General features: G+C 39.9%; 1 protein-coding gene across 1 annotated transcript in view; it reads right to left on the reverse strand.

The window, feature by feature from the left end:
- tll1 (tolloid-like 1) overlaps positions 1-24,073 on the reverse strand; it is a 59,407-nt gene that overhangs the window by 24,625 nt on the left and 10,709 nt on the right. Inside the window, exons 2-14 of the mRNA XM_006796089.3 lie at positions 16,016-16,138; positions 15,763-15,843; positions 13,560-13,733; positions 13,347-13,464; positions 9,402-9,580; positions 8,723-8,828; positions 7,472-7,596; positions 4,287-4,402; positions 3,934-4,036; positions 3,136-3,252; positions 2,748-2,893; positions 2,157-2,352; positions 1,926-2,051 (exon numbers count right to left, since the gene is read on the reverse strand). Coding sequence (XP_006796152.2) covers positions 1,926-2,051; positions 2,157-2,352; positions 2,748-2,893; positions 3,136-3,252; positions 3,934-4,036; positions 4,287-4,402; positions 7,472-7,596; positions 8,723-8,828; positions 9,402-9,580; positions 13,347-13,464; positions 13,560-13,733; positions 15,763-15,843; positions 16,016-16,138 — 1,710 coding nt within the window. The remainder of the gene's footprint in view (positions 1-1,925; positions 2,052-2,156; positions 2,353-2,747; positions 2,894-3,135; positions 3,253-3,933; positions 4,037-4,286; positions 4,403-7,471; positions 7,597-8,722; positions 8,829-9,401; positions 9,581-13,346; positions 13,465-13,559; positions 13,734-15,762; positions 15,844-16,015; positions 16,139-24,073) is intronic.

Below are 24,073 nucleotides of genomic sequence, written 5' to 3' on the forward strand. Positions count from 1 at the left end.
GGTTTTGGAATGAAGAAAGCAGGCTAATATTAAGCTTCTGGAACAGCTTTCCCAAACCAACCAACCAATTTAAAGGAAATCTATCAATTTTGCCAAAAAGAGTGATCATCTATCTAACCAGAATCATGCCAGAAGCTTGTTGATGGCTACTAAAAGTGTTTGGTCAAGGTGCAGCTTGCAAAGAGATATTTAACCAATTATATATTTGATCCCGTATGTTTGCTTTTGTGGACTGAAGTCCACTGAAGAAACTCCAAAATAAATTCAAACGTATACACCCTGTATTTTTAAAAGGAAAAGAAAAAGAGAACAGAAAGAAATAATTAAAAGCCATTAAAGTTCATTCTTAGATCTATTTGTCGTGGTATTTATGCCCATGATGAGTGTAAGTAAACTTCTAAGCACAACTGTATATGTTTTATTATGAAGCACCAGGAATCTCCAGCGCCAAGCAGAAGTGAAATGATGTTTTGGTCACTGTTACAACTACTACAACATGACATGATTTCACTTCCTTCAACAGCAGGATTTTTTTTTAAATGACAGGTTAACCTTTTTAAAAAAAAAAAAAAAAGGTCAGTTACTATTAGAGGAAATATGGTATTGATGTAACTAATTGTAAGGCAACAGCAACGCTGTTATGCTATTATCAAAAATCTTATATTAAGAATGCTATAGCTAGCTAGCCCAAGGTGAGCATAGATCAGGTGTAAGACAGATATGTTACCATTTGATTTTACTCTAACAGTTTAACCTTCCACATTTTTGAAATGCTCCATAAATTAAAAGGATGTTTCATTACCTTTTCATCTTTGCTGGTTAACACAGACTAGAGAAAAAAACTGATCAAATTCACTTTGCTTCTCTATGGCAATCGAGTAGCAATTTTTAAGGGGGATCGTTTTCATGCATGCTAATCACTGTATAAATTACCAATGAGTCATCTAGGTACCTTAAATATAAAAATATTTTATTATTCTCTCTCTTTTATGACAGCTACTTTCAAGCACCTGTAGTCCAAAACCTAAGCTAAAGAGGCGTAAACTTCAGCTGCATGTCTCTGCCCCGGAGAGTCACTGCACTACAAACACCTGCAGTTCCACAAATTCTGGTCGGTCCCCACCCAAAACCTTTACCACAGAAATATCCAGGTTTACGCCCTGATACAAATAACAGCTTCAGTCTCTAAAGCTATTTTTCTTCTTAATCAAAACTGTGCTTTAGTTTAACTCACTGCTTTTCGTGTTATGAGGGGCAGGGTCTGTTTGAGGCTTCACTGTTTTTAATTTAAAACTCTGAAATGCCTCTTAGCTGTGTTTGTGGTGTTGGAAGCTGTCGGAATACTCTCGAGGGAATTATCAGATAAATAATATTCCTTGTTGTGTGAATCACTGTGCTAACAGCCTGACCAAGAAGTCCAGTTTCTTTCACTGAGTGTAATCTAGTAGTATTTTAATTTAATTTATATGTTAGCACTAATTAGCGGGCATCTTTATCTGTGCATGTTGTGTAACAACATGTGTGACTTTATAGGCTACTCACAAAACACCTGCCCTCATCTAAGACTCTCCTGACTGTCTTTTGACCACCAGATGTGTACAAAAATGTGGCTACTTCTCTGAAGAAATACTGAAAGGCATCAATTTAAGTTAATTTCACTAGAATAGCTTTAATTTCCTTCACTCTCAGAAGTGGTTTGGTTATTTGTTTCAATATGTGGCTCATTACAGAGTAATCTTGAGGGATTACAGGGCAAAGCATGTGGCCATGAGTCAGAAAGATGTTTTTTTCCTGTTGACGGCGACCATTCGGATGTTTTTTAGTTTATTTTGCCAAGTAACATTCACATCCTACAGAAACACAATACAGAGGAATGCACATAGAAGCAGGAATGCAGCGTGCCAGGCACACATACTAAACGTTACCTTCACAGCTCTTCTTGTCAGGGGCTAGTTCATAACCTGGGTCACAGGCACACTTGAAGCTGCCGAGAGTGTTTACACACCTCTGTTCACATCCACCATTGTCTGGCTTGGCACACTCATCATCCTCTGAAAACACACATACACGTCAGAGTGCATATACACGTCACATGCTTTGTGAAAACACAATCAACTGACGCACAGCTTCTCTTTTTCTCATAGTCACACACACACCTTTGAAAAAGTTAGCAGCAAAGCCGGCCTTGTTTACAGTCCCATCTGAGACAAACTTCATCCACAGCGTATGTGAGGTAGAGCGCACGTCCTCGGGTTTGTCGTAGCCACAGAATCGCCCAATCAGAGGGCTCGTTTCGAGCGGGCCGTCCCGAACTTCCAGGTAATCGTAAGCGCAGCTGTCGTGCCTCTCGATCTGCACCAGAGGTATGCACAACCAAAACAGTGAGATACAAGAAACATCGAATCACGGCTCGTGCTTAATCGTCTCCCTGCATCGTAGCTCATTTTTCCCTCTTGATCTAAGCTTCACTGAAAACACGACCTTTGACCTTACCCATGTGGAGTCAGATTGAGTCGTTTAGCAACCTGACATTTCAACAGCATTCAAACTACAAAACTAATCCTCCGCTGCCTGCTGTGTGTCCCTGCACACTCACACAGACACACACATGCATGCACCACTACATTTATTAACTTCTTAGCAGCTCTACAAGCGTGAAATTTGACCCAGACATTCCTAAGCACAAGCACGGGATACACATAAATGCATGCACAGAAAGGCACACACACACAAAAGGAGTGAGTCACCTCGAAGGCCTGGAAGCTGAGCCCAACGTTGTATCCCTCAGATACAGCGATCCTCCACACACACTCTTTGGAGGGTCTGTAGTCATCAGGATAATTGGGAGACTGAATCTGCCCCGAGTCCTTGGTGATTTCCCCTCCACAGATCGCTGCACCGGGGAAGACGAGAGGAGAGAGAAAGGTTGGGTGTGCATCAGCTGCAATGACTAAAGACACCTGAAACACAGTCTGTGTACACTATGAATAATGAAAGCCCCGAGATAACTCACAGAGCACACAAGGTCATCAAATTCACAGGCTGGAATTATTATTCACAGTAATTATTTAAGGTCTCTGGATTCGAGTGTACGAATGCTTTTATTTGTTAGTTTGTTTGAATGAAGGCGTTTACCTTCGTAAATGGCAGCGAAGCCTTTTCCTACCCAGTTGCTGCTGCTGCGGAACTCAATCCACATCCTGCTATCAGTTGAAATCAAGACGTCGGGAACTTTATCTCCGCAAAACCTGCCTGTGAAACACACACGCAAAAGCAAACCCTTTAAGTCGTGTCATTCAGTGACTGCTGGGGCAATGCAACTCACAGCTGACAACATGACACTGTTACAGCCTCCTCGTTCATTTCAGTGCGATCGCTGCTGCTGGCAGAAAAAAACAAAGTCATCAGCCACTTAGAATGTACAGGCATTCACACTGTGTAAGTAGAGTGCACTATAGTGTGTCTGCACGTGTGTGTGTTGTAATACAACAGCATACTGTGGAAGCATGAAGACAAGAAGAGAAAACTATATTGCTGCTGCAATACTTTTGCCTCAGAGGAGTTTAAACAGCTGTGAAGCATCTTGTTATCTCATCAACTTTCACCTGTATTTCCTGGCATGGATTTCTCGCTCGTATCCCTAACACCATTATGTGTGTTAGTGCAGATTGTGTTGATGTATACAATTAGCGCAGTTGTCAATCCTAACACAGCCTTAAGAGCAATTAAATGAGTCAAGAGGAGTTAAAAAGCCTGTTATCTATTTTAGAAAATTGCTCCTGCTTCTTAATCTCGGAGTTTTAAAAGCCAAGTGGAGTGGAGGAAAAGTGAGCTGCCACAAGCTAAAAATAGGAGTGAAGTTACTCATTAACTCAGTCAGGGAGTAATAGAGTAATTAATTTTAAGGCAGTCAGCCTGCTTCCTGCCTCTTACCAAGCAGCGGAGCTTTCCTCCAGTATCCATCTCGAACTTCAATGTAGTCATACCAGCACAGACTGCTTTTGTACAGATCCATGGTGGTGAAGTTCAGAACAATCTGGCAGAGCAAAAATATGGAAAAACAACAACAACAGCAAAAATGTGTTTAGTAAGTTTAGTACAGATCTGTTCATTGAAGATAAGGAGAGTGAGAGGACAGGGAGAGTGGCCTACCTGCAGTGTTAAGACTTAATCAATATCCAGTCACTCTGGCAGAGGTTGCTTATTTTTTATTGGCTTTGCATGCACATTCACTACACTCTAGGGTGCTACTGAGTGTGTGCACATGCATGTGTGTATGTGCGCACCTTTTCTCCGGGTGTGACAGATATTCTCCAGACACAGTGTGTGTATGAAGGGTATCCATTGGGGTAACCAGGAGATGAGAAGTTGCCTGTTGACTCTTGGAGCGTCTCCCCACATGCTGCAACACACACACACACACACACACACAAATGGAGTTACATTTTTGTGGCAAAGCCTGCCATCGTGTGCAGTCCTTTCAGCTTTGTACTGATGGTTTACAATCGGTACATTACTAAAGAACACATGGCTCTCATATTTATTATTACTCTCAACCTGCACAAAATGTTTTAATTGTCATTTTAAGTAAATATATTTCAGGCTATTTATTCAAAACAATAGCATCAGACATGCTCTGTTTGTGAGCCATTTATGTGTATATTATCTGATGCATCCATATGGAAACTGTTAGACATTATTTCTGACGTAGAAACAAACTCGCGTTCCGTGTTGCTTTTGGCTTCTTTCAGTTTTGCATGTAGGAGGCTACATTTTTTTGTCCTTGTGTGCATCCGTGTTCATGTGAGGTCCAACCTCAGTCATGAAGCCCTTTCACCATTTAGCAGAATTAAACATTCCTCAGTAGTAAAGTCACTGACTGTAAGTGAATAGAAGTGGCAAACTTTTAATTCATCACATAGGAAAAGAACAACAGGGCTGAATGGAAAAAACAAACCCGCTGCTTTTCTCTCTTTATCCGTCATCTTGAGTTCAGTGCTGTCACTCTCTTTCAAAAGGAGGTTAGCCAAATGTGCCCCTCCAATCCCATGCTTGCATGCTGTTTTCCCCCCACAATGCCCTGGGGCTCTGTTCATCTGTCAGTGAATATGGTATCACTCAAATATGACCTTATAAGGCTGAAGTTGTATCTGTTTGCAGCTGAGACCCACTAACACAGACTCGCTCACTATAGACAATCAAAATTATTAATGGTATGTATGCATATAGTACTGAGCCACTCATCATTTCTTCATATTTTGCTAGGAAAATAGGAAATAGGTGCTTGGTGTGTACTGTTATAATGAGGTTAAATGTCAGTATTTAGTGTGACCAGTTTTTTCTTCAACACAGCCTGAACCCTCTTAGGCAGCTTTCTAGTGATTTTATAGGTAGTTTTCAGGAATAGTTCTCCAGCATTCTTGCAGGACATTCAAAGCTTTGGATGTTGGCTGCCTTTTGTTCTGTTCTCTGTCAGAATGATGCTGCTTCAGTAATGTTGAGCTCCCGGCTCTGGGGAGGCCGATCCATGACTGAAAGTGTTCTGTTGTGGATTTTGCTTTCAGATCAACTTTGCCTTCTATGTTGATCTTTAGAGTTATATTAAGTTAGTTTGATGTCTTTTAAACTGTAATATATGTGTGTGTTCAGGTGTAACAGCAAATGAGACTACATTTACATGTAGGTATGGCTCTGAATCTTGTGAAGTGTGTGCACCGGTCCTTTAAATTTGTGAGAACACGCTTACATCAAATGACCACCGCCATCCATTGTGGTTCTGTGTAAACTGCTGGCATGCACACATGTCAGATCTCACACGTCTTAAGTAGGCCCGAGTGACAAATTTCACATTAGTTGGCTGAATTGTCTGGCACGTCATAGACTTGGGGATGAAACACATTTGAATTCATCACTCCATAAGACCTGTTACCACTGACTTTCATTCCAGTTCTTGTGTAATTTGGCAAACATCAGCCTTTTCTCTCCATTTTCCTTCCTTAAGAATGGCTTCCTGACAGCCATCCTTCAACTGAGAGCATTTCTGGTGAGACTGGGTAGATGGATCAACTGAAGGTCCAGCTGCAGGTCCCGTGTCAGCTCTTTGCTGGATTGTTTATATAATATTTAGTGAATCCATGAGTTTCAGATACTTTTTTTTTCATTTTCTTTGTCTGTCCTCTACTTATTCAGTTTCCTCAAATTATTTAGGGACACACTGCACAGCAAGTTTTCAGCTTGTGTTTTTAATTAGCACGTTATTAGTGCAAAAATACTATTTTATGCTTTAAAACACAATCTGAACTCAAACTGTGTTGTCATTGGATTTCTTCATAGATTGAAATAAAGACATACGACATTTGTAAAGGCACATTTTTATGCTTAAATGATTAATAGATCAGTTTTAAGTGAATTAACCAACACGATTCCTCTGAAAATGGTCAGGTACACAGACTGGACTAAAAATGAGTTGTTAAAAAGCAGCTAATGTCCAATAAAATAAATCTTTGAAAGAAATTAAAAATAATTTTAAATTATTTTTTAAATAAAAAAATATTTCTAATTTCTCCTTAAACTATAATAAAATAAATTAAAATAAATTAATAAAATAAAACTGTGGTTTTATTTAAATATGTTATTTATTGTGTCCCACACTCCGTAGATCAATAAACACAGAGCTTATTGTGTTCAGTGTTCAGTTATTCAGCCAACTACTCCACAGTACCTTCATCACATATCTGCTATAGCTGAAGTTTGCCTGCATATATGGCTGGACTCTGGTGTGCTGTTGCAAATCGCACAATAACACACTGCACTTAACAGTTTAATAGATATCCAGGTGCAAGTGCAGAAATAGGATCATTAAAGGATCAGTAAATTTTACTGTGTTTCTACAATGAAACCAGAGCAGCTCTTCTGTCTGTAATGCTGACTCTTTTGCTTTAGAGATACGCATTGATTTTGCTGCTGTCAATTTGTGTCAATTTGTGAGAACGGTACACGTAATTAAAATGACCAACACCATGTCAACATCATGTTTGGCATGCATACTCGTCAGACCTCACATGCAGGTCCGGGTTTTCATATGTGGTCAAAAGTAATGGCATCATTTGCAATTAAAAAACCTTTGCGACATCGCTGCACTTCATTGTGAGAACAGATCCAGATCACATTAGAACGACTCACTGGGGATCAGAGGAACGCCAGACAAGCACGGGCGTGCACTTGAAATGTGTGTGTGTGAGAAAAAGACGCTGAAAAAATGGAGGGAAGCACATGAAAAAACAAAACATATTACTCAATTTCATGTCCAGACCCTGGAGAATGGAGGGCCGGGCCGGTCTTACGTCAAAGACGTAAGCAGATAAACAGAAGTAATTTTTTTGTGTACGCGCTATGACGACAGCACTCGCATTCCCTGACGCACACAAACATGCACAGACACACTGCAGACTGAAAGTAAAAGCATCTGTACCTGGACATCTATACAGCTTTCTTGCCTGTGCAATGTCTCCTTTACTGAGCCTGGTCCGCTGACCAATTGCAGGCCGGACCCCATTTTCATCTCTGGATGGAAGGATGGTGTCGAGGAACATCCCGCTTCAGCGAAGAGAAAAGAGACAACATGTAATATGTCGTTGCAACACATCAGTAAAATTAAACAACAATCTAACAGTATGGACAAGCAAATAATTACCACCCAACCATTGCAAATTGGAACTGACTGGGGAATGGGAGGGCTTATATAAGCGGGTATGGCGCAGATTAAAAAGCATCCTCAGTCTGAAAAAATGTAAAGTAAACCCATGACACTTTCTGCTGCCAAATCCAAACTTTTTTCACCAATTTTAATGGTGCAGATGTATAAAAAAATTGGAAAAGATTTCTTAATTCTGAAAGGCTTCCATCAGCTTCACTGCATCATGTAAACACATCTGATTTCAGATGAAGTAAATGTGCTATAGTTGTCAAAGCACAGCTCAGTAGGGCACAAATATGCTTCAAATGCAAAGTAAATCATAAAATCATAAAAGTTGCAAAGCAAAAACAAATAGTATGAAATACATGACATGGTAATGACAGGTGAAAATAGTTTGTGTTACAATGAAGTTTGCCATTTTCACTCATGCACTTTTCTAGACGCCCCTCTGAGCTTCATTTGACATTATAAACTTGCACAGCTATCAGACTGGACATTAAACGAGCTTTAGCCTGCCAGCTACCTAGTGTAAGCAATGTATGAAGCCCAGCTGAACAGATGTAAGAAATGTGCAATCAGGGAGTTTTAAAGCTAGAGCTCTGTGTCCTGCTGCCTCCAGCAGCAGCATCTCCTGAATCAAATGGAGCATTTATGGTAGTGGGAACTACTTCCTGCTGTGTACTGCATGTGAAAAAGATCAACTTTGTACAGGGTCCCAACCTGATTCTCCTGACGTTATGTAGCGATCATGTGAGAAAGAAGCTTTTGACGTGTGGGTAGGACACCTAAAAATCGTTAATTGGCAATTATACCAACGCTGGTTCACAGTGTTTCTTGTTGTGTTACTATGTGAGTCAGGTGTTTAATTTATGCATAGCTGATGTTTGCGCACGGAAAGACAGACTGGAGCAAACATAATAAAACCAAACAAAACAACAACAGCACAACACAGAAAAAGCCCAGACTTGTTAATAACAAAATCAATCTTGGCATATAATAATCTTTGAAATTCAAACCACTGCTTACCGTGAGAAGGTGTTCCTGGCGTAGTGCATGATGCTATCAAAATCATATGGCTCCCCAAGAGAGTTCACCTCCCCTGGCTCCATCTTGAGGAAGTTATATTCCTGGCCTGGGAACCAGAAATTCCACGCACGCCGTACAAACACACACACACGCACAAATATTTGCACACATGCAGATGTAGCAGCATGAGGAGGTTTTAGTTTGATCAACAGTCAGACTGTAACTACTTAGTTTGCTTTCATAAGTGCAAAAGCAAACAGCCTGCGCAACACATCTATAAAAAATAAATAAAATGACTAAATGTGAACAGAAAGGGTATCTTGGGGCTTTTATTCAAATACTTAAAGTCCAGCAGAGCAAAATTGGTGAAAGCTCTGATTTGCTTCTAAATAAAGCCATGGGTCAGGTGTGAGATACTGCTGTGTGATTTGATTTCACACCTGTCAGATTACACTGTGGTGCAGAGAGGTGTGTTTGAGCAGAAGTGACAGACTGCGGTGAGAGCGGTCCAGGTGACTTCACAGTCATTAAAAGGCTCATTCACACTCACTCAGCTTCTAGACTGAGTGTGAATTTGGAAACACACACACTCGGTCTAGAAGCGTTGCTGTTTGTCTGTGTCTAGAAACAACCTGATTGATCCCAGCAGAGACCACAGGTGTCTAATAATAGGTCTCACCTGGTTGGATGTTATCCCGGATGATGGTCACGTGATCGTCACGGTCGGGCCGCGTGTGTTCGTGCCAGAAGCCAATGACGTGGCCCAGTTCATGCACCACAATGCCAAACTTGTCACAGTTCTTTCCTATGGAGATGGCCTGGGGCCCGTTTCCACGACGACCCACATAGGAACAACACCTAATGAGGATTAGTAGGAAGTTGATAGCAGAGAGATAGGTAATTTACTACACAGTTGGCAGTGGAAATAAGAATCTGCAGTGTTATGTTCTAGTAACAATAAACGCACACACACACACACACAAACACACACACATCTTTTCAGGATTTCCTGGCCTCCACTACATCCACAAGAGGAAAAGCGGCAGGATTTAGGTACATAAAACACTCTGATAATGCTGCGGTTTCATAACCCAACGCTGTGAGAATTCACATATCGCTGTTCAGAACGCACGCATGCACATAGACACACACACACACGCTTTCCTTCTCTTTTGCTGGGTAGCAGAGACATTCGTGCCAGGCTAACAAATCTGATTAAAGTTATCCAGTGAGCTGATTGCATGGTAAGGATCAGGAGTCACTGGAGTAGATACAGTCTCACTCTCTGCTTTTTTGCTTTTTTTTTACCGTCAGTAAATTCATACAAACACACAACAGATGTACATGTACTGTGGTTATGTGTGCATTTTTATTTTATGTTTCCTTGTTTGTCTGATTTACACACATCCACACTGCACATCCAACCTGCAGGGTACTTAGACGTCAGCTTAAAGTGCCTAATGCAGCCAACCAATCACAGAACACGAGGCAAGTGACATCACCAGTTAACACATAGATATTTTCCTCACCTGCTGGTTTTTACATTTAAAAGCAAACTCATTTGGACTCATCCATGTATAACTTTTTGAGCTTCATCAGGCAACAAATATTATGGTTTGAAGTATTTTGGATGCTTGTGGCTGCACGGCTGGAGATATCAAAAATGCAATTTCTTTTTAAGCACTTTATTGGAAAATTATAAAGATGTCTTTCACGATTTCAGAAAAAGAAAAGTTAAATTCCTTCTTTATACAAAAACACTGTCCAAAAGCTTCACATATAAATTACAATTGCTCTAAAATCGGAGACGTTTATTGTCTCCCGTTAACTTTTCCTTTAAATGTGCTTCAGTACTTCATGATGCCATGGGCACATTTTAGTCTACGAGGTTTGATACCACAGTCTGTTAACATGTTTGCAAGAAAATTTCCAAAGGTACCGAGAGTCTGCAAGCAAGCATGTGATTGTATTTAATTCTCCAGCCATAAAAAAAAAGTGTTTCAAGATGTGACTTTGCCACAGTCAACAAGGGTATTATAACTAACTCAAACCAAAAGAGAAACCAAATTAAAACTACAAAAAAATATTACAAGAGACACTAAAAGAATCCTAATGATGATCTTCCTTTTAAATTTGGTCAAATTTTTGTGCGCTGCTATAGAGATTGAAAATGTGACGTCATTCAGGGGTAAAACCGCAAAGATTTCTGGGAACTCGTGGCAAGAGGTACTAGCACACGCAGGCTTTCAATTGAAATCAGTTACACAGCGATAAAAAGAAACACAAAAAACTGTCAAGAAGCGGTTGTATTATTAACTGCAATAGCCGGTCGCATGACAGCCACAGGAAGCTGACGGGTAAAGAGATCGTTTTTTTTATCGGATTATGTCGTTGAAGAGAAATTGTTCGAGCCATGTTTCTGAAGTAACAAAGAGCCGACGGATGGCCTGGATTGCAGCCATTCAAAGACCAAATATAACGTCCCAGAACACTCCAGCTCACAGGTTAGTCTGCTCCAAACATTTCCACAAAGGTCAGTCTTCTGTTGTAGTTTATACGTCATTTTTCTTAACATAATTGGTGATATAGGTTACAAGCAAGTCTGGCGCTGAACAGAAATTGTCGCACTATGCTCCTTTGTTTATTGTGCATAAATAGTAAATTGTCCTGACAGATTATTGCGTTTCGCTTCTGTTATTACCATGGTACATTGACAAAAACATATACTTTTATTCACAGGATAAAACTGTTTTTTTTGTATCACTAATTGCCCAGTACGATTACAGCATACAATATTATTGTCACTGCTACATTTCTGTAATGCGTACCAGAAATGCTTTCCACTACTAATTAATTACCGTTAAGCTCAAAGGTCCTATTAATAAACGGTTAACGAATGTGTATTTATGAAGACGATTTGTGAGACTGGTAAACTTATGATACATACGATGGTCTTTCGTTCTACACGGTGCATTTCATGGTCCTGCACCCATCCGTCGATAAACTGTACCTGGGCTTGTTGCAGTGACCTGAAGTTACTAAACTCCATGAGTGTATGCACTCACTCCAAGAACCGTATAATTATAAATATGAGTGTGGTGAAAGTTGGGCAGCATGCTAACGTCTTTTGTCCACTCTGTGTGCTCGTAAGGGTATAAACCTTTCACTCCTTTGATTTTTTTCCTCGTATCTTTTCTTTGACTTTTCATCAAGTCTGTCTTTGTACGGACCGGCATTGTTCTCCTTCGTTTTGTACATAACAAAGAAAAAGCAAGAAGGTATTGGAACCGGAGAATGAACATTTTGCGGTGTTGCAAATGCTTGCATTTGATGCGGTACTAGGATTGTTTTGCCACGAGTTCCCGGCATGCAATGCGCGAAAGTCACTTGGTCTGTCAATCTCTATTGCAGCGAGAGTTATGGGATGTTGTGTCTGTGACCCAGCTAGGCTGTGATTGTAAATCTTGGTTCAATTTTAATAATAAAAACCGCTATAAACTATATTAAACGTGGGTGTTGATTTACCTCACTGGGTTGGGCAGGTAACCCAAGACTAATGCAAAGGCACTGGTTTCTTTCGTATTGCAATAAAAACTAAAAAAGCCCCAAATACGTAAATATGTTTAAAATACATTAAATTGTATTTATACAGCACCAAATCACAACAACAGTCACTGCAAGGTACTTTATATTGGTAAAGACCCTGCACTAATGGAGAGAAAACCCCAACAATCAGACGACTCCCTATCAATAATACTTGGTGACAGTGGGAAGGAAAAACTCCCATTTAACAGTTAGAAACGAATAAAAGAAAAAAGAAAATCAAATAAAAGAAAATGGAACTATAATAACACTGACAATGATGCAGTGAAACCAGCAGGTACTGGATATTTGGTCTTGAATATAAAGTTTTGAATGTGTCTGTTCTGTTAACCACAATAACCAGATAATGAGCGTTAATAATAATCTATGTACACATACTGTATTAACTACACAGTCTCTTAATGTAAACTTTTGTGGTGCTAGCAGAACATTGGATAAAAAAAAATCTATACATTGTGAAAATCCTTGTTTCAAAAACATGATTTAAAATTTTTGTTACTCCAAGTCAAAAGCTCCAATTTTGCATCTATAAAACACACATATAAGCAAAAGCTGGAACGAGTGAGGATTCTGCATTTTTACATTATTAATACTTGTTAAATAAGAATTGTTTCTGAGTCATTTTTACACCAACTCTGTAAAGTCACAGTTGGAGCTGGATATCCTACTCTTTCAACCATGTGCACAACACTGTCTCAGAGCGATAAATGCCCTGATCTCAGGCACCCTAAAACCTCCCATCCAGTCAGTTGAAGTGTCACCACTGTACAAACACACTCTGACCCACCGTGCTGCCACTCGACAGAACAATGCACTTCTGCAGAATATGAACAAAAAAACTGCACGAACATACAAACACTTAAGCCAAGTGCCGTGATTGGTGGGATGGGGAAACAGGAGCAGGACAGGAAGGAAAGTAGAGCTATTGTTGAGTGACCACATCGTCTCTCTGTGTGACAAGGTCACTTGTGAACTCTAGGTACACACACAATCACAAACAGACACACATTTCCAAACCAACCCGCAGGGTCTGTAGGTGAAGACTATGTAGCTTTCTTCATCTGTCTTCTCAATGAAAGTCACGCATGTCTGTTTCTCCCAGTGGCGCATGGCCTGCTTGAACATGGCCCTCTGACTGCCTGAAACACACAAATTTTACATCCTCCTTTTACACAATCACTCATGAGTGTGTGTTTTACTGCTGATCGGGCTGCCGTCCAGCGGAGTTGCTTACCAGTGAAGTTTCCTCCTATGACGTAGGGAATGACTCCTCCAGGCCATATCCTCTCAGCTCGGGAAGTGGCTGCTCGAGGAATACGAGTTTTCACAAACTTTCCATTCTTTCCAGCTTTCCTACTTTGGCTCTTTGGACTAGCAGCTCCCTTGCTGTCATTTTTGGGGAGATAATCTAACAGAATGGTGAGAGGAAAAGCCACAATTAATTAAGTGTTGTGTACAAACCTAATAAATGTTATAAATATGAGGTCATAAATGTGCTTCCACAGTATTGGATAATGATGCTTCTTGTTATATTTGACCTTTCACAGTTTGTTTTAAAGGCCCACAGTAATAAAACTCAAACAGACATAATGTAGTTATGCTAATGCAATGCAGCTTTTTACATTTACATTGAGTCAAGTTCTAAAAAATAAAAGTATAGCAAACTTTCAGTGGTGCCAGATATCAGTGTGTAGACCAGAGGTTGTGTTGCAGCTTTGTCAGGTCTATCAACACTTGGAAGAACTGAAAACAAGTAAACTTGTAATGGATTCAGTCTCTAGATCTGCTTCTGGTGTCTCTATTTCCTCATTGTGAAGCACTTCATTTGCCTAAACAGCAAAACAGGCTTTTAGGGTTTGATGAAATTTCAATTTAAAATAATCCCAGAAAGATGAGCAAGTTGTCTGAGGATTCTTGGAAGGAAAAGGCACTTTTCTAACAAGCTACCATGGTTGTTACTTTCTACGATGTGATTATTTGGTGCTTCTTCTAGAAAAATCAGTCACTGATTTGTGGTATGACTTTGGTTTTCATGAGTGGGCCCTCATAAAAGTTTATGGTGTAGTTACAGCCATGTGAAAAAGAGAGCTTTCACAGCAATCTGTGAAACATGACATATTTCACTGTGTCACAAAGCAAAACTAAACTGCAGAAGCAGAGGGTGAAAAACGTAGTACAGCCTTACTGCTTCTATTGGAGTTAAGGGTTGAAATAGCAGCCAGGTGCTGCTAATTAAATGCACTTAAGTAACTGATCATGAGCAAGTGTGAGCACCTCCATAAAACCAGAACTTTCGGCAGTCTGGAGCATTCAGCTGTGTATTAACGCAGTGCCACAACCTGGATGACCCCACAATGCTTGGACTGCAAAAAACCCAAGAGCTACATCTGAGACTCTACAGGCCCCAACGTGTTAAACGTTAAAGTTCATGACAGTTACACTTAGAAAGAGAACAAGTATGGCTTGTTTAGAAGGCTCTCAGGGGAAACCCCAAAACTTATAGAACAATGTCTTTTGCACAGATGAAATTAAAATGAAGATGGTTACCCATAATGCAGAGCACTACATTTGGAGAAAACCAAATACAGCATATCACCAAAAAACACCTCACAGCAGCTGTCACCACTGTGATGGAGCAGTGATGATTTGGGCTTGTTTTGCAGCCACACAGCCTGGACACCTTGCAGTCACTTAGTAGACCACGAACTCCAGTATACAAAAGTATTCTAGAGTCAAATGTGGGGCCATCTGTTTGACAGCTAAAGCTCGACCCAAATTAGGTCATGCAATAGGATAATGATCTCATGCACCACATGAAATCTACAAAAGAATGACTGAAAAAGAAAAGAATCAAGGCGTTGTAATGATGCTGTCAAAGTCCAGACCTCAACCCGATTGAAATATCTATGGTGGGACCTTAAAAGAGCTTGCATAAGCAAAATGCCCACAAACCTCAAAGAAGTGAAAGAGACATTGTTATGAAGAGTGGGCCAAAATTCCTCCCCAACAATGCAAAGGACTGATAAAGTCATACAGATAATGATTACTCCAAATTATTGCTGCTAAAGGTGGTTCTCCTAGCTAAGGAATCATGGGGTGTGCTTAGTTGTTTGCAGGACTGTATAATGTCCTGTGAAAATTTCTTTCACATAACACAGCATATCACCATGATTCCTATTAAATTGAAAGAAAAAAAGTTTATCTCACTGGGACTGTAGCCTAATTTGTGTATCTTAAATGCTTTACTGTGTCTTTATTGTTTTTTTCTTGGTTGCAGTTTCAAGGGGAAAAGAAATTTTGCTTGAAAAGAAAACCAATAGGCTGTCTTGGTCATCCAGTTCCATAAACATTAATGACTCCATCATCCAGACTCAGCAGGTTTCATGAAGATACTTAAAGTTTGAAAAACAGCATGTGATGAATTTTAGTTTGCTTACCAAAACCAAACCTACGTATTCTTTCTAGCAGAAGGTATAAAGACCCTCTCTTCTTCAGAGTTTCATGTTCCTCGATTCCACCTGGCAAACAAAAAAAAGCAAAGAAAAATTAGACAATGACAGATCCTGTTGTCCTCAGGTGACCTCCTGTTTACTTCCTTCCTTTTCAAGCTACTCTACTCTGCAACTGATGGGTGATGAGAGAGTTTCAAAGAAAACACAAAACAGTCACAGTTAGAGTGAGTCCACTTACCAGACGTGTGCCCCTGTCGAGAGTGTGTGTGCATGTGTGTGTGTTGTGTCAGGTCTATCGTCCTGTCAATCTGGAACATGCGCAGGTCTTCCTCATCTAATGCGATGTCACCCCAAAATACAGCTGGAAGTAAGAGAACAGTTTCCAGTTATTATCAAATCCTAATACTGTTATAAAAAGTGAAAATGATTGCATTTCTGTTGACCATCTTAGTGCATACTTGTAAAGTTCAAACACAAAGCCAAACCATGACTAGAATCACAATGTGCTGAAGTGTAACAAATGTGTTTTTCAGTTTGAGACCAACAGGAGCCAAAGAGTGTGATGTTGTACCGGCTAATTTAACAGCACAGCAATCTAACTAAGAACAAAACAATGTTTCTGAAGTTTGTGAACTTCAGTTTTGATGCCTCAACTTGAGAGACGGTGACCACGTCGCAAGTGAGAGGCTGAGGGACACTGCACACATAGACAGTAGTAACTTACCAATCACAGGTTTGCCCCTTCCCAGAGTCTACACTGCTGTAATTCAGTTTACGTCAGTCATATCTATATAGCAACAAACCATAACCATAGTTGCATTAAAGTGGTTTATGCTGGAAGGTAAGGGCAATATTGGTGAGAGGAACCCAGCAATCAGATGATCCTTTATGAGCAGCACTGAGCGACAGTGGGGGGGAAGAACTCCCTTTTAACAGTAAGGAACCTCCAGGAGAACCAAGATGAAGTACAAGCAGCCACCTGCGCGACCAGGTCAAGCTGAGACTATTGCAATCACGATCATGATTTATGAATTCATTTTGTATTTAAAAAAGATGCTAAACTTGTAATTGAGCCCATAAACTCACAAGAAAAAATGTTTCTACAGGTAATCAATGTAGTGAACAGTGAGATAATTTTCTCAGAGACTTTTACATAGTTAGACTTCTTTTGAAACCACAGGAGTCGCCCCCTGCTGGCCATGAGATACAATGTTGGTTTAAGCTAGTTTGTATTGACCTTTCAGACTCTGAGGTCACCTTTTTCTAAATAGCAGTTTTAATAATGGTTCATATGTATGAGGTGTTTTTCCAGAAGCACTGTAGTTAATAAATTCTTGATGTTCAATGTCATGTTATATATCAGGGGTAGGCAACTCCAGGCCTCAAGTGTCGGTGTCCTGCAGGTTTTAGATCGCACCCTGGGTTAACACACCTGAATCAAATGATTAGTTCATTACCAGTCTTCTGGAGAACTTCAAGAAATGCTGAGGAGTCATTTAGCCCTTTAAATCAGCTGTGATGGATCATGGACACATCTAAAACCTCCAGGACACCGGCACTCGAGGCCTGGAGTTGCCTCCCCCTGTTATATATAATGTCTTTGTAATGTGCAGCCATATATGATAAATGTCACTACTCAAAGTAGTGTCATTTATCATATATGGCTGCATAAAAAAAAACCTAAAAAAAAAAAACAAAGAATAATGAAAAATAAAAGTTAATTACAAGTTAAACGGAATATTGTGTTTCAAACACCACATGTACAACAGTGAGAGTGGAAATGGAAATGTTTGTTTCATTCTACTTTTATTTAACACATGGGAACAGAAAGAACTTAAATGTACCTGTAGTCCTATTGTAAACTAACATTTGAAGGTTGTTACAGCAGGGATTTATTTGTTCTGAAGTCTGATTCATGTTCAAAGTATTTGACCTATTACAACCTCCAGTTCAGTGGTCGTGGTTTCTCGGATTAGGAAAATACAAATATCCTTTTGTTACAGTCTGGGCAGCTGCTAAGGTAGATGTCACACATACCAGGAAATTACTCAGTGACATCTATTACTTTTGAAGTTATGACTTAATTTAACCTTCTGGCAATCAACTGTCTAACTTCCTGCACAGCTATACAATCAATTGCCAGAACCTCTGCTCTAATATACAGAAATGTGTATCTGATATAAACTCAGAGATCAAAGCAGCTGTGTATTGCTACACACACACACACACACACACACACACACACACACACACACACACGGCTATCTTCAGTGTTGGGTGTAAACATGTAAATCAGTAACACAATAATGTAACACATTGCTGCACTAAATTCAGTAATCAGATTACAGTTACAATTACATAATCACTTTCTATACAAAGGTTCTTCAGTTGCATGCCGGGCAAATGGAAAGAAAAACATATGAAAGGTGTCCTTTTCTTGCAAATACAACATCAGCTTTCCACAAGCAGCTGCACAGACAGCACGTTAACACAAACTAGTCAAGAATCAAGAATGGCCTTAAAGTTGAGTGCATGCTGACCCCTCCAAGCAGCCAGAGCCTGAATTTGAACAGGTAACAAAGACAATGAAGGGCAGTCAGGCTTAAAGCCTCCTTTACACCTGTACATGTTTCTACAGTATAATCACTGTGGCAATTACTTTGAAGTCTCTTTGCTCTGGTTTCAAACTTCGTTTTATGTTCAAATTTAAACACTGTTAAAAAAAAGTGTGTGTCCTCATTAAGAGATTGGTGTGTTAGCATGTGGGGCTATGGTTTATATGCATTTCAGGTCGTCTTATGAAGTAATGTATAAGTAATGTAACAAGTAGTGTAACAAATTACTTTCTCCAGGGAGTAATTAAGTAACCTCAACACTGGTAACAGTGGCTGTTACAGTGGCCTGAAATCAGGACACTCACTGCTCTGCTGTTTACTCTCTCTACTCCTGCCCTTGCACCACTGACATCCTCTCTTTTTCCTGGACAAATGAGATATAATCTATCAAGCCTGTTCTGGGGCTACCTCGTGATCTTCTACCAGTTACTTTTAATGAAAGTGGAAACATCCGATCGGATGCTCAGACCACTTCAGTGGGTTCCTCTAAATGCAAAATAGGAGTGGCTCCAGTCTGTGCTTCCTTAGGAGCTTCAAGCTTCAAGCACTCCATTTTGTTGTTTACATTTCAACAAAAGACAACCACAACATATTAGCCAAGAAAACACAAGGAAAACTCCTAAATCTCTAGATCTCTAAAAGCTCCATGAATAAAATGCAGGATTTCTGAAAAAAGGACCTGAATGTGGCTGTGCACCTTCACACCCCATTCATTCTCCTTTCAACCATCCTGCTGAGAAGAACAGGTTGATGTTGATGATGCTGACATTAAAAAGCAGTCCAAAAACCTGTTTTTGCTTCATTTTTTGATATATTAATGAGATTAATGAGAAAACATAAAGTGTAGTCATTTCAGGGTAACCCTGAAAACAGATAAAAATGTGCATGCTTAAAAAAATCATCATTTATCTATGTTTGTACATGAAAAGGACAAATCAAAAACTTAAACAGAACTTTTGGTCCAGCATCACCATCAGGGAGCACGCTGCTTCGATTTTTCAAATGTCAGGTCTACAGGCGAGCTGCAGTGATACCTTGATACCTTTGAGAAGCTACACGGCGGCAAAAACAGCTGCAGTGCACGTACTGTAATAGACCTTCCCTCCTCAGTCTCTTCATCACCTCAGTCCAACACACACACATACACATAGACACACACGTAAACACAATTACCCCGCTAGCTTGTAACAATGGACAACTGAACGATAGTCATCTCTGAGTGATTAGCTGAGCTAAGTTATTGGCCTCCACAGGGATTCAAGACACTAATATACTAACAATGGCACGGGAGAAGATTGTCACTTAGCTAATCGGGATTGCCGCTAAAGGAAAAGGGGTCAGGGTGCCATTGTGCTCAACTCGGCACTATTGTTACAGAGAAGAGCAAACCACAGCGTCCATAGATTTATGAATAACAACATCAGATGCAGTCTGGGAGTGTGTGTAGCTCAGTGGTGTTTTATATTTTGCTTAGATTGGAAGGATAGCAATCTAAATTAGAGCTGGATGTGAAGCAATGTGTTTATTTGTATATATTATGTAAAAAGTCACCTTTAAAACCAGAAAGAGCCAGCATCTGATCAGGCTGCCTTAGTATAAACAGTGGAGGTAGCTTGAAACAGTAAAAGAAGTAGATGTGCGAAGATATGCATTTATTAAACATCATAGTAATCCCTGCTTTTATTACAGAATTTACCAAATGCACATTGTACAATCGAGAGAGAGCAACGATACTGCAAATGACCAGCAGCTGGCTTTGTTCGCACAATAGTCCAAAGTAGTCTACAGCAACAAAAAGCATCAGAATTTAACTTCTGAAGTCTGAAAAATTTCTTTAATTAATCTTTCATGATTCACTAAATCTGACTCTGAGCTACAGGTGGTGGTTGCTACTGGGTTCATGCTGAGCTCCACAGAGATGACCAACCAGTTTTTGGTATTTTAATGAGGGTAGTACGTCACACAGCTTGTGCACAGTTCAGCTTGGAAAGAGATTTGTTTAGGAAAACCCATTTTTCATTTGTCATGAATGGTACTAATCAAACTTTTTGCTGTCATTTTTCGAGTATTTGCAGCTCTGTTATTTATGCAAGAGTGAATGCAAAACAGACTCTGCAATCCCTTTAAATATATTTTTTCCCTGGGCATTTTATAACAAGAGTCTGGATTGGATTAATCCCTGGTTGAAAGGACAACCATTTAAAAACATAACATAACACAACATAAAAAGAGGTTTAATACTATGTTAAAAGGCTGATCTGGGTGCGACTTTGACACATAAAGTCGCAAAAACAGCACAATTACACCAGCACGTTTTTTAAGATGTGGTCTGGATAGGCCTATTAGAATTGTTATTTCTGACGCCAAATTGCTGTGGGTGACAAAGTTTTCCTCTAGTATGTTCTCTGCTGTCATAGTGAGCCACAGAAGGGTGAAAAAACAAAAAAACTGAACAAACAATCGACTTAAATCTGCTACTTCAACAGCAAAAGGACAATGTGACAATCCTCGTACAAACACAGTCTGCATCACCTTGCATGTGCATTGGAAAAAGACTTTCCCTTCATTTGTGCTCCTATTTGTGGGGCAGCGTGAATGTGACAGTGTCCTGAGATTACACTTCTCTTGGCTCTGAACATTTCAGGACAACAAGGGAAAAATATAAGGACTAAAAGTTTTCCAGAGAAAAGGAGCTGACACAAGCAGAGATACAAAGTGAGAAGTGGAGGGGGAGTACAGTGATAGTAAGTTTGGCCCATTGATTGTTGGGGTCTTGTTAATCCATAGAGATACCATAAATAGCCCAAAGTCAAGCCACGGGGTGAGGAGGGATGAGAACAGTGATGCAGGGAGATGCAGGAGGAAAGGTATTGATCCAAAAACCCCAGGACGTCCCAGGAGGTCTACATCATGCTGACCAGGGCCTTACTGTTCGCCCTTCAGCAGGGGCACTGCAGCAAACACACACAGAAGCACACACACAACAGTAATGCACCAAACACAGTCTGAGAGGTAGAGGCATCACTACTCACACGTATTCACCCCACCAGCCCACCATGTTGCCAGCTAGCAGCTAGACTGCTTTGTGTCTTATTGATCAAGTTCTCAAGCAGACACAGCTGAAGTCAGCTTTCTGCAAGTAATTCTGCAGCCTGACAGCAAATGTCCAACAGATGCGAGCGTCACTCATTGTCATCTGAACAAAGCACGCACACACTGATGCAAAAGAGCAATCGAACATGAGCTTTTAATACAATGATAACACAATGCGATTCAATTAGGATTTAAATAAAAAATAATGGCTGCCCTATTTTAGTCATGTATTATATTTCCCTGCCTGAACTTTTATGGTTGTTTATGATTTTTTTGTGATCACTAGATGAAAAAGATTTTTGTTTTTGCTTGGGTTTCTCTTAAACTAGTTTAAACACTCACTGAAGCAGTCGTTGCCATGTTCATTTGAGTGCTGCCACAGATATGTTTCAATGCATTATCTTTCCCAGTAGAGTTTGTGATAACAGCATTCAAACTGGAATGATAATACTAATCCTAATGCTATCAGTGAAATGCATATTTAATGTTGATTGATGTATGATTTGTCTCTTTTTTGCAAAACAAACTACGCTCAAAATGCGAGTGCAAAGAGGTGGCGAACGAGCCCATCACTATAACTGATGAAGTTATAGATCGAAGTGATTATTTCCTGTGTAGTAATGTTTGTCTGGCTTCAGCTTTGTAACGTACCATCTGTTTTCAGAACAACCAGGTTTTAGTTAAAAAATAGCCTGAATAATAAGTATGTATATCTATGAATGCTCAACACACCCTGAGCACACAGCTTACAATGTTATAGACACGTGTAAAGGAGAATGTACATATTATTCATTGCATCTATGCTGATTTATTCATTATGCTTTCACTACCCTGAAAGTGCACGTCTATAGAGAATGAGGTCAATCTGCTGTTATTCCATGCAATGAGTTGCAACTCAGATGTCCAGTTAGCCCTTTTAATTACTTGGCAGGTTTGTAGCACAGCCACTGATGGCCATGTTCCAACCAAACAAGGCATCATGGGATTGCTAAAAGCTACGCTAACAACAACAGGGGCGTTTCAGGCATTGAAAATTGCATATGTGACCAGAGAACACCTTCATTACCGCATCTGTCGGTATGGATTTATTGTGCAAAGTTTCCAAAAAGACAAAGAGACTCGAGGCTTCATTAAAGCTTTTAAAAGGGGTTTTGATCACATCAGAGCCCTCGTTTAAAGGAGATGCCAGCAGCTTTCAAGGGAAGAAAGTAAACTACTTAGTTCTCAAGATATTTAATCTGTCACATAAGACATTGTCAAACTAAGATGGTGAAAATGCAGCTAGATTAACAGATTTTTTTAAACAAATTTGTTTAATGTTAAATGTTATTTGTGATAAATGTAGCAGGTGTTTTTCTGTACATTGTGACTGCACTACAGTACAGTATACAATTATGCACTACTGCATTCTGCACTCATGCTGTACTCACTGGGGTGTATCTACCACAGACACACATACACAATGACCGCACACACACACACACCTCACTAAGCTCCTCATTAAGCAAATATAAGGTCACAGTGTAGGTGGGCTAAGATGTGGGCATCCATGTGTGTGAACGTGCATGTATATGAGCCCGTTCACTCGTGTGATATTATTATGCTATATATAAATGTGGCTGCAAACGTGCCGTTATATTAAAAAAGAGATTATCTCGGCCCCGTTTGAGGATTTTCTCCAAAACTAATCATTGTGCAAGCTGCTTTATCTACTTTAACCCTTCGCGACCAACAGCAGGTGCTGCAGTTCAACACTGATGGTGCCGGAAAAGGTCACGATGAGGCAAAGTACCAAAAATGCAGGCCTCAAAGAGTTACAATACGGCATGCTTTTGAGCTGAGAGCTTATGAAGTGGATTTATTAAATTGGTGCTCCACCCAAATATCTGTTCACTATTGAAACCTCAGCTTTGTTAAGAAGAAAATCTGTGTTTATACTGTAAAGAACCTGTTTTGTGCATTTTTAAAAAATATATATACTGTGTGTATGCTCTGTTGTGTAGTGATTACCACATTTGCCTTACACGTGAAAGATTCCCAGTTCTAGACCAGGAGAAGACATGAACCCAGCCTCAGGGGTCGCAAGCTGGTGTAATCCTAGTGCCGGATAAACAGGAGGGTTGCATCAGGAAAGGCAGCCAGCGTAAAATTTGTGCCAAATGAAATATGTGGATCCATCCGCAGTGGTAACCCCTTGGGAAATAAGGGAGCAGCTGAAGATAGTTCCTTTGCATTGGTCAGAACTGGATTATCACACTTTGATTTACCCATTGGCGCTCCTGATATTTTGAAGCATTACTTCACTCTCTGGCTTCAAATTCTTTTACTTCTTTAGGCTCAGCCGCGATTTAAACTCGACTCTGCTATAAATGATTCTGTTTTAAAAGAAGTCCCGGATGAGCAAGCAGCCTGTGTGATGAATTTATGCACAAGACTAAAGCGATTGTGCATAAATACTCAAATGGAAGCCAATCGTATTGGCTTGTTTTTCAAAGGCTTTAACTGAAACATGTAGTAGAGCAAACCAGTGGCAAAGTGAGGGGAAATACCAATGAGCCTGGAAGCTAACATGATCTTTTAAGTGTAAA

This window comes from Neolamprologus brichardi, chromosome 6, assembly GCF_056152115.1.
Source record: "Neolamprologus brichardi isolate AB-2024 chromosome 6, ASM5615211v1, whole genome shotgun sequence".
NCBI classification, from domain to species: Eukaryota; Metazoa; Chordata; class Actinopteri; order Cichliformes; family Cichlidae; genus Neolamprologus; species Neolamprologus brichardi.